General features: G+C 36.8%; 1 protein-coding gene across 5 annotated transcripts in view; it reads right to left on the minus strand.

Moving 5' to 3' along the window:
- LOC150085314 (vesicle-associated membrane protein 3-like) overlaps positions 1–9,325 on the minus strand; it is a 113,172-nt gene extending 103,847 nt beyond the window's left edge. For all 5 annotated transcript variants that reach the window (XM_090373144.1, XM_090373145.1, XM_090373147.1 and 2 more), the window contains exon 1: positions 9,153–9,325. In XM_090373144.1, the coding sequence (XP_090229270.1) occupies positions 9,153–9,154 (2 nt within the window). In that variant the 5' untranslated portion in view covers positions 9,155–9,325. The remainder of the gene's footprint in view (positions 1–9,152) is intronic.
- Positions 9,326–10,741: the final 1,416 nt, after the last annotated feature.

The following is a 10,741-nucleotide window of genomic DNA, read 5'->3' on the forward strand; positions in this document are numbered from 1 at the left end:
GGAAAAGTTGCAGAGCAATAAAAAGTGCTGAAGCCTATAACAGCTACAAATTGACCTGTAATAGTGCCAGAGAAAAAGTTAGGCTAGCAAAGGCAGATTATGATAAATCACTGGCAAAGATGGGGATAAGGAATTCTTCACATATATAAATTCAAAGAAGAGGACAAAACCAAATCGGACCCTTCTGTAATGGACATGGGATAGTATTAGATACCCCACTAGAAGTAGCAGATTAACTCACTGGTTATTTTGTATCGATATTTAAAGAAGAAAAACCCTTTACGTCAATTTGAAATTATGCGAGTGAAGTTGAAAAAAATGTAATCAATGATGCAGTAGTTATAGTAGTGGCATGTGATGCAAGAAAACAAAGCAAGTGTATGAGCTTATGCAGCATCAGCCAAAAAAAAAAAAAAAAATCACACCATTCCCTCCAAATGCCTGTCCAGTTCCTCCTTAAATTTATTCAACCTATCAACTTCCACAACGACAGATGGAAGTTTGTTCCAGCAATTAACCACCCGCTGGCTAAAGGCAAATTTCTGCGCATCTAATCTACATCTGTCTTTTCTTAATTTGAATTTATGTCCCCTTAGGTTCATAATCTGAACAAGTGGAAGGATCCCATCAGAATTCAGTGTGCTCAACCCATTCAAGGCCTTATACACCTTAATCAGATAACCGCGCAGGTGCCTAGTCTCCAGCCACTGCAATTTCCCTTCATTCCCCTCACCGATCTTGTTACCCTTCTCTCTGCACACTCAAGCAAATCTACATCCTTCCTAAAATGAGGCCTCCACACCTGTACGCAGTACTCAAGGAATGGCCTGACCATTGCCTTATACAGAGGGACAATTACCTCCTTTTCCCTGCTAGCAAAATTCCTATATATCATTGACAAAACCCCATGACCTGCCCTGGCAGCCTGTCTACATTGCTCAGAAAACTTCACATCTGACTGCACAATTACTCCCAGGTCTTTTTCATTTTCTACCACCTTAAGTGTAGTACCACACAGTTGGTACTTTTCTCTCCTGTTACTTCTACCCATATGCAGTACTTTGCATTTGTCAAGGTTAAACTTCAGTTGCCAATTCTTAGCCCATCTGCCCAAATTATCTAGATCCTGTTACAGTAGCACACTGCCATTACTGTCATTAACAACCCTGCCAACCTTTGTATCATCTGCAAACTTCGACACTAAGCCTGATATACCTTCATCAATATCATTGATAAATATACAAAACAACAGTGGACTCAACACCGAACCCTGTGGGACTCCACTAATAACATTAGTCCACGAAGAGCAGCACCCATTTATTACCACCCTGTCTTCTCCCACTTAACCATCCTTTTATTCATTGTAGCAACTTACCCTTAATACCATTCTGCTCCAATTTGTACAATAGTCTTCCATGCGCAACAGTGTCAAAAGCTTTCCTGAAATCCAAATATATGATATCAAAATTATTTTTTGCATCAGTTTCTTTGTAACCACATATGTTGAAATTGCACATTTATTTAATGAAAAAAACTTGAGCCTACAGGCCAGTAAGGCTCCTGGTTTGTTTGTTTGTTATTTGGAGCATTAGCAACTAAGGCCATATTGCTCGGGGATATGCGGTGGTCATTCCCTGACCTTTCCGCATTCTTCGTATTTGGTGGTGATGGGCTCGAACCCCGGTCTAATTAAGAAGCGTGTGCTATGCACTGCTGCTCCTTCCCACCTGGCTACGGAGGCGCCAAAGGCTCCTGGGGTTGATGGTATATACCTTATAATCTTAAGGGAGGTGGCATTCATTGAACTGAAGCTAATTATGAGAGCATCACCGGAGGGATTCCGTTGGACTGGAAAAGTGCCAATGTGTCTCCAATACATAAGGGCGGTTCTAAGAGTGAAGTGGGAAATTACTGGCTGGTTAGTTTAACTTCAGTAGTAGGGAATATCACAGAGACAATTATCAAGGTTGGAATTCAGGTTCATTTAGATAGAAATAGAATTCTGAAGGATACTCAGCATGGTTTTGTAAAGGAAAATCTGGTTAGCTATTTTGACAGTCATCCAAGAGCTTGGGAATAATCTGGTTAGCTATTTTGACAGTCATCCAAGAGCTTGGGAATCCAAGACTTTGGGAATAATTTTGACATTGTTTATTTGGAATTCAGCAAAGCATGACTCAGTCCTGCATGAGCAGTTACTTTATAGCTGGAACAGGTAGGGATCACAGGGAAAATCCTTAGACAGATAGCTGGATGGCTTCAGGGCAGGAGGCAGAGGGTTGTGATAAATGTTTATTCCTCAGACTGGGTTGATGTGGGGTTCGCCAAGGATCAGTATTAGGACCACTGTTGTTTTTGATTTTCATAAATGACATTGATGAAGGGATAGAGGGCGTGATGTCTAAATTTGCACATGATGTAAAGAGTGGTAGAGTAGTTGATGATCACTGCCAAGCAAAGCTTCTTCAGAGTGACCAAGATAGACTTCAGGGATGGTCAGAAAAATGGCAGCTATGCTTTAATCCAGCAAAGTGTAAGGTATTGCATCGGAGGAACAGAAGAGTGAAGTGGGAAATTACCGGCCGGTTACATACCCAAAAATAACTTATACACTTGACGGAGTTGAACTAAAGCCAGTAGTGAAGGAAAAGGACCTGGGTGTTATGATACAGTCAGACATGAAATTCTCCGAGCATTGTAGACTGGTTGCAAGGAAGGCCCATGGTGTCCTATCGATGATTTATCGAACAATTGCTAGTAGAGATAAAAACATCATAATCCCATTGTATAAGGCTATTGTTAGACCACACTTGGAATACTGTGTTCAAGTATGGAGACACCTAAAGAAAGACATCGTGCTTGTTGATAGAGTCCAAAGACAGGTAACTTGCCTGGTGAGATCAGCAAAAGGGCATCCATATGAGGAAAGACTTTGAATATGTGGGTTGCAGAGCTTGGAAACTAGGAACCTTAGAGGAGACTTAATTGAGACCGACTGGGCTAGCCGGGTGGGTAAAGTGCCTGCCTGGCAACCCAAAAGTTGCGTGTTCGAATCCCGCCTCGGGCTTGGATCAGAGTAGAAAACTAACAAAAAAAAAAATAAATAAATAAACTTAATCGAGGTGTTAAAGGCTCTGAGAGGCACAAGCAAAATGAATGGGGATGAAATTTTCATGATTATAAATGATTCTAGAACAAGTGGCCATAATTTCAAGTTACGGGGTGGGGGTGGGGGAGACATTTAGACTGGATTACAGAAAGTTTTATTTTAGCCACCGAGTTACAAATTACTGGAATAAGTAACCTACATAGGTGGTAGAGGCTGACAGTTTAAGGAAATTCAAAGGACAGCTGGATAATTACCTGCGGGAGGAGGGAAACACATAGGTTGTCTATTTCCTTTTCTCTTATTAATTATTATTTTTTTAATTTTCTTATTCTTAATATTATTTTATTCTTATTGTTTTATTTTATTTATTTTTTTGTTATTTTATTATTATTTTTAATTTTTTTTGGCTGGTGCAACGTAAGCCATAGGCTCCTTGCATCATGTGGCCATTGCTAATACTAATAATCAGAATAATGGAAAATGAAAATGACCTGGCAGTAATTGTGTAAAAAGATATGAAGTTCTATGAGCAGTGCTGACACGCTCCCAGGCCAGCTCATGGGGTTTTGTCTATGATAAACAGGAACTTTGCCAGCAGAGAATAGGATGTGCTTATCCCATTATACACTGGTGTTCAAAGAAAGTGCATCACCAAGGAATTTCACATTTCAACCCTTTTTCATGATAGTATGTTACATTAATGACTAGCATCATAAATAGAAATATAAAAAAAGATATTTATTAATAGTTAAGGCAAAACTAAGTAATATTTGATAGGTGCTCTCAAAATATTCCAAAATGAGCATTTGCAACCTTTATACAACAGTTTTGGTAAACATAACATTTCAGCCATAATTGTTATCAGAAGCCCTCAAATTTGCTTCAGTTTATTATTTTAAATGGAAAACAATGAAAAATTCACCAGGCGCAAACTAATATTTAGTTGAACCGCCTCTGGCTCTGATGACAGCAGCACACTGCCGAGGCATTGACAAGGTCAATTTCTGAAGATAATCAACTGATAGTTCGTGGTTCCAAACACGAATTATGAAGTTCACGAAGGGTGTTTGATTTCTTTCTGGCAACTGCCGGAAACACACGATGCCAACAGTTCTCTATAGGATTCAGGTCTGGGCTGTTTCCTGGTCAGCTAACAGTTGTAATGGACTGTTCTTCCAACCATTTTTTCACCTGTAACAAATGTAAACACATTACTGTCAAACTTCTAATGCAGAAATGAAGCTAAAGTAACTACAGAAATGCCTACTTACACTTTTCGCCCGATGACAAAGAGCAGAGTCATCCTGAAAGATGCAGTTACTTGGAAGGTTGAAATGGTCTCTAATGGTTGGCAGCAATTTGCCTTCCAATATAGCCAGGTATCCACTGGCATTTATGGAACCTTTTATAAACTGCAGGTGATATGAAATGCACCCCCATATCATTTGGCTGGTAGGGAATTTCACTGTAGATACCATACAGTCTGGATAGTTTACCATAGACACCATACAGTCTGCTCCTTACACCAAATTAAATCGGGCCATTTTCATTTTTTGTGTGATGAGGGGCTTCTTCTTAGGACAACGGACTACAAGTCCATTTTTGAAGCGGCATCTTCTGACTGTTACTGCACTTGCTACCACTCCTGTATGTTCTTCCCATTCTCTTCTCAGTTCAGATGAAGAAGCTTTACAGTTTTTAAGGCTTAAGAGCTTCAAAACGCAGTCCTATTTTAGCGTAGAGACTCGTTTGCATCCGGTTCCTTTTTTCCTATCAGCAGAACCAGTATTCTTGAGTTTGGAAAGAAATCTACTCACTGTCCGACTGATTACAAGACACTGTAAGCAATATGACGGGAAGAAGATCCCTCCTCACATCTTTCTTCGTGGCGTCAACTGACATAACTCGCCATCCTGACACAAGCAAGGAACGACTAACTCTTGTAGAGCGTGTTTATATAGATGAAAAAAACAGCTGATGCAATATCATGTCATCACCTATGCGTGTCAATCTTATCTGATGCAATCTGTAAGAAATATTGCCATATACTTAAGTTATTCAGACAACAATTACAATTTTAAGGGGTGATGCACTTTCTTTGAACAGCAGTGTATAAGTTAATGGTTAGGCTGCATTTTGAGTACTGCATACAGGTCTGGAGTCCTCATTTTAGGAAGGATGTACATCAGCTGCAATGGATGCAGAGAAGGGCAACAAAATTGGTGAATGGAATGAAAAGGTAGTATTACCAAGACAGGATTCAGCTCTGTAAACTGCATCATTTTGAGACTACAAACCTGTGAGGTGATCTGATTAGGTGTTTAAGGCTTTGAATGGACTGAGCAATCTGAATGCTGATGGCATTCTTCCTCATACTCTGACTACACACGAGGGTATATGCATAAATTCAAATTGAGGAAGGACGGTTGTAGGATACATGTACAAAGTTTGCCTTCAGCCAGAAAGTTATTGATTGTTGGAATCAAACTTTCGTCTGTAGTTGTCGAAGTAGTGGGCAGTTTGAACAAAGAACTAAAATTATTGGACAGAATGGACATGAGAGGGTTTCTTTTTTTTTTTTTTTTTGCCGATGCCATGTAAGCTTACTTTCTTATATCATATGCCACTACTACAACTACTATTAATATTAGTAATCTCATGTGCCTTCCTTCACTTTAACTGCACTGGTTTATTTACCTCTTAAAGACAATTGCCTGAAAGCATAATGGCACAGAATACAAACTTGGGCGCCTTTTTGAACACTTAGATACGTAAATCACTTGTAGTGTAGAGTAATGCTTAGAAGCAAATATGCTAAACCTTCCGTCTGATCAAGAATCAACAATATGGTTTCAATCCAGGATTTTCTGAATCAAGGTATTCATGGAAAGTTTTGGAGAATCATTGAGTTTTATCACATTTAGCAATAAAAAAAATTACTTTTATCATGGATGGTGACCATAGCACCTATATAAGACTGATACTGTGTGAAACTCAGTTTTTTTTGATATTCCTAAGGTTTCTGATCATATCTGGCATAAACATCTACCTTATGGTTTATCTTTTGTTTATTGCAACTAGGTAGCAGTTTTCTCTGACCACTCTGTATGTGAGACAGTAGATTTCATTACTTCTAACTTTTCGATGGTAGTTATTCACAGATCTTTTGTTACTCTCACTCTTTTCCTTCCTTATAGTAATTACCTTCTACCATCAGGTAATCATGTCCAAAGTTTTGCCAATGACTGTACAGCACATTCCAGCTTCCAGTTTCAGAAGCCCAGCTTTGCAAAAACATTTAAAACTCAAATATCCACCAATTCCATTAATGTGGATCTCTAGGTAATTTTCCAGAGAATAAGAAAACTTAACTTTAATCCTTCTAAAACTTAGTCTTCATTTATTCTTACAAAAATATCATCTGCTGCTCCCATACTCAAATCTTCAATAACACAGATTTCTAGAGAAGATGATTGTTGATATTTTGGAGGCCACTTTCCCCTTCCGGGATAGGATATAAAAGAAAAACAAAGACAGGGGAGGAGGGGCAGTGTCACAGTTTTAGATCAAGAAATTATGATGCCAAAATTTCAACTATTTTGGAGGACGAGTGCAGTAAACTCTCAGAAGATCCAATCAAACAGCTATAAAACAAAAGTAAACACCAAATTAAGCACACCTTTACAAGATAAAACTGAACCACCTTTTCTGTAGCCTTAACTTTCATCAACCGGTGAAATACCACCACTTTGCTTATTGGAGGCTTGAAGTGGGGAAACCCATGTTTAGTCTCTAGAGCAAAGTTTCCGGCATCCCCCTCCCCCCATACTTCTCCTTCAACCCATGCACGGTACCAAGTACTATAGGTTTTGATACCTTTCGTGTTTGGGGTTTTCATAAAAAAAAAAAAATAATAACTCCAGATATCTCTCATAATACTGAAGCACATAAATATGGCCTCCCAGATCTAAATAATTATTATCGGTCTATAATTAGAAAAATGGAAACTGTGGCAATAAATGGTGTGGTGCAACAGAAACCTAAAAGAAAACTGTCAGAAAAAAACAAATGTTATAGAGACATTCTAAAAGATTCTTGAAGCAGATTACCTACTAATTCCATGTAAATTAACTTGAACAGAAATCAACAAATTATGGGGACAGTTTCTTTTTTTACTGACAAACATACCACACATCTCTGAAGATAATCACAATGTAATAAAACCTCTCCATGTCTTAAATTCATATAGAAAGGCAACAAGCACGATTGTTGTCATGGCCGTACCTCAGAACTCTTGTCAACAGCAAAATGGGAGATTCTGTATTAGGTGCAGTTGAAGTGGTTCAGAATGATATATTTTCTTCTGACTGATAAACTTAAATTTAAAAATTACTGAGACACTAAACTAGGATGTATTTCATAATGAGAATAAAATTAGTGAGAGGGCAGCAGAAAGTGAACTGGCAGGCCACTTGTTTGAGGCCTATGGTAATACAGCCATCTGGTATCAGTGTGCTACAATGTTTTAACAGTGAACAACTACTACTACAATAAAGTTAGATATATACCTAAATAAATAACAAAATTCTTCAGAATTCCAATACTTTTAAAAGATAAGTAATATTTTCACCTACTCAATGCAATTTTTGAGTTACCTTTTTAAAAGGTTACTCAATTACCTTTTTTTTGGGCCTCTTTCCTTTCACAAGGAGTTAAGTTTCAATAACTTAAGTTACACCTAAAATCTGTTCAATTTGTATAACAATAATTTCTGTATCAAGGATATTACAAATATAACCTAACCAGTACCCCACCCCACACACAAGCACTGAAGAATGTAAAGCAAAATAAGAGGCAGTAACAATACTTTGTAATCACACAAAACTATACTGAATTAATCTTAACAATATTAACACACTTGTTGATATATTTAGTGTTAAAACAACTATCAAAAAGGAAAGTGCAATTATTTTTAATTGTTGTTGATAGTTTTCCATTCATTTCTTAAACTACAGATATAACGTTACTAACATATAGCATTTCAATATAACATAAGTGCAAGAGAATTTCGTTTAATGAAGCACTATTCTGAATTTCAAATTGTCAGCTATTCAATCCCTTAAGTATTTCATTGATTCTACTACTAAAAACTTCATGCTTCCAATTTAAATGAAGTTACTTATAGAACAAAATGCTTTGGATTTTACCTTTTTTCAAAATATAAGCTAGATAAAAATGTATACGGATTTGTAAAATGCATATGATACTAAAAGATTTTCACTGAATCATATTAGTATTCCGTTAATTCAAAAGTAAAAATTTAAAGCCAAACTAATATTTCTCGCCAGTAGTAATTAAGACATCAAGATTAACGATGTAATGCTGTCTAATAATATTTCAATTACATTGAATCAACAATTCCGAATTTAAAAAATGCCCATTTAAATCATCATAATTAATGAACTAAGCAGTTTAATACATCAAGTGTTATGGATATAAAAATAAATAAAAGAAAAAGAAAATTAAATAAGCAATTATCAACATATATTTAGCAAATCTGAAAACACTAGAATATTGGGAGAATGTTTTGTTTCATTTTTTGCTTCCAACAAAATTGATACCCTTATGAGGAATACTAATGAAGAAAATATTACTTAACGTTCCTGTAGTTTAGTTACCAGAATGAAAGTTAGCCACTACCTCATATTAAATAATAACTCCTTGCGCTTGCCTCAAGTGATAAAAGTTTAAATGGAACTAATTAGATTAATCAACTACAACACACCTACCCGACCATCGCTTTAACATGTTTACATATACTGAAGTTTTACTCGCCTTCATTATAGTGGTAGTTACTTGTGAGTAAAAATAACACATATTTCAAGTACGCCGTACCACAGGATGTACATTCCTTTTACTTCGCCGATTTCAAGACAATATTTTTTATTACTAATTTTAAATGTTTTTAAAAGTTGACAGTGGCTTAATACATACAAAAAAAAAAAAAACTCTAGAGCAGGGGTGAATATTAAACAAAACTTACATTTTCCTTTACTATTATAAATCTTCTCACTCGGAGGATACAGATAACTGCTGTAGCAACTTAAGTTGCAATAACTCTGAAAATATCCTATAAACGTGTAATATACTCTTCCGGACACACAAGCCACAATCTTAACCAGCAATGGCGACAGATACCTCTGTACATAGCCGTGGTGAAACACATCCGGGTATGCAACATAATCACAGCACTTGTCATCCGCCAGAGGGGAAATATTCAGTTAACTTTCTAAAGGAAGAATGCAGCTTAGCAATTTTACATAAAATCTTTACATTTAATAATTAATCGAATTCGGTTAATTATTAAATTAAATTCAATTCCATTTTTTTTAAATTTAAGATAATTTAATTAAAAATTTTACTTAGCACCATAACGACTTTGCAAACAAATTTACAAAAGCTATTTTGATTTTGAAACATTTTCAACACACATATCGACTAACGTCGTCGTTAGGTATTTCAATAAACTGAAAAAACCCAATACGATATTCCATGCTGGACCAGATGGGCTTGGGTCTTCGCTCTAATTTAAAACATTTAGCTGATTTGAATATTGGTTTCTAATGCAAGTGAAAGGGAGGTGCTGTAGGTGCGGCACACAGGGCTCCCAACATGGAGGGAGGGAAGCAGAACGCCATATTTATTTTTTATTTTCTTTATGTGTGAAGAGTCCTGGCCGGACTATGCCAATCCCGACGTGTTTTATATAGCCATCAATTCCGAACAGTACAAGAGTACATGATTTGAACTAACGTTCTAGGAGCAGTCCAGTCCTAAAACTTCCTTCCTTACTTATTAAGTTAATGACAGGCGAGAATTTCCGTAAAAAATAAGAATTAATGCATCAGCGTATACGAAAATTATGAATAATGTGGGAAAACTTTTAGCAAAAATTGGTTGAGAACAAGATTCCAAAACAAGGATCCAAGAACAAACTCTTGCGGACATCTACGTAAGACTTTCCGAGAAACTGTGAGAAAATTTGATGTAACCTTCAAAGATTTATCTCAAAAATAACTTCTAATAAGATTGTATAGGTTAGCATTAGCATTAGTAGAGGAATTTGATGCAAGAAAGCAAGCTTATGCAGCATCAGCCAAAAAAAAAAAAAAAACCCACTTCCACATCACCCCTCTGTTCGTTCAAGGTTAGCAGGACAGTTCAGAGTTCTATGGAGTTCGATGGGCTCTCCCACCAATGAGAGTCAAAGGAGTCCTCGAAATCAATCAAAATTTCTTGAACGTATTTATAAGACGATTCATTAATGAAGTTCAGAAGAATAACAAGGACAACGTCAGCTCCAGAAACCGAACGAAAACCATACTGATTACGTGCAGTGGCGTATCCACGTATCATCGTAAGGGGAGGCATGGCGACTAGGCTTTTGAGCTTTTTTTAAAACGCCTCTTCCGTTCTTTTTCTTTAATTTAAAGTTTTTGGTTAGGAGGGTATATGTCCTCTCTGCCCACACTTCAATACGGCCCTGATTACGTGAATAGTTCTCTGTGTCCTGAAGAAAAGACAGGATTCTCTATTAGATCAAACGTTGTAGGATCCAAGAATAGACTCTTG

The sequence above is a fragment of the Mastigoproctus giganteus genome, chromosome 5 (genome assembly GCF_048544385.1).
Source record: "Mastigoproctus giganteus isolate SK-2022 chromosome 5, ASM4854438v1, whole genome shotgun sequence".
Lineage (NCBI taxonomy): Eukaryota > Metazoa > Arthropoda > Arachnida > Uropygi > Thelyphonidae > Mastigoproctus > Mastigoproctus giganteus.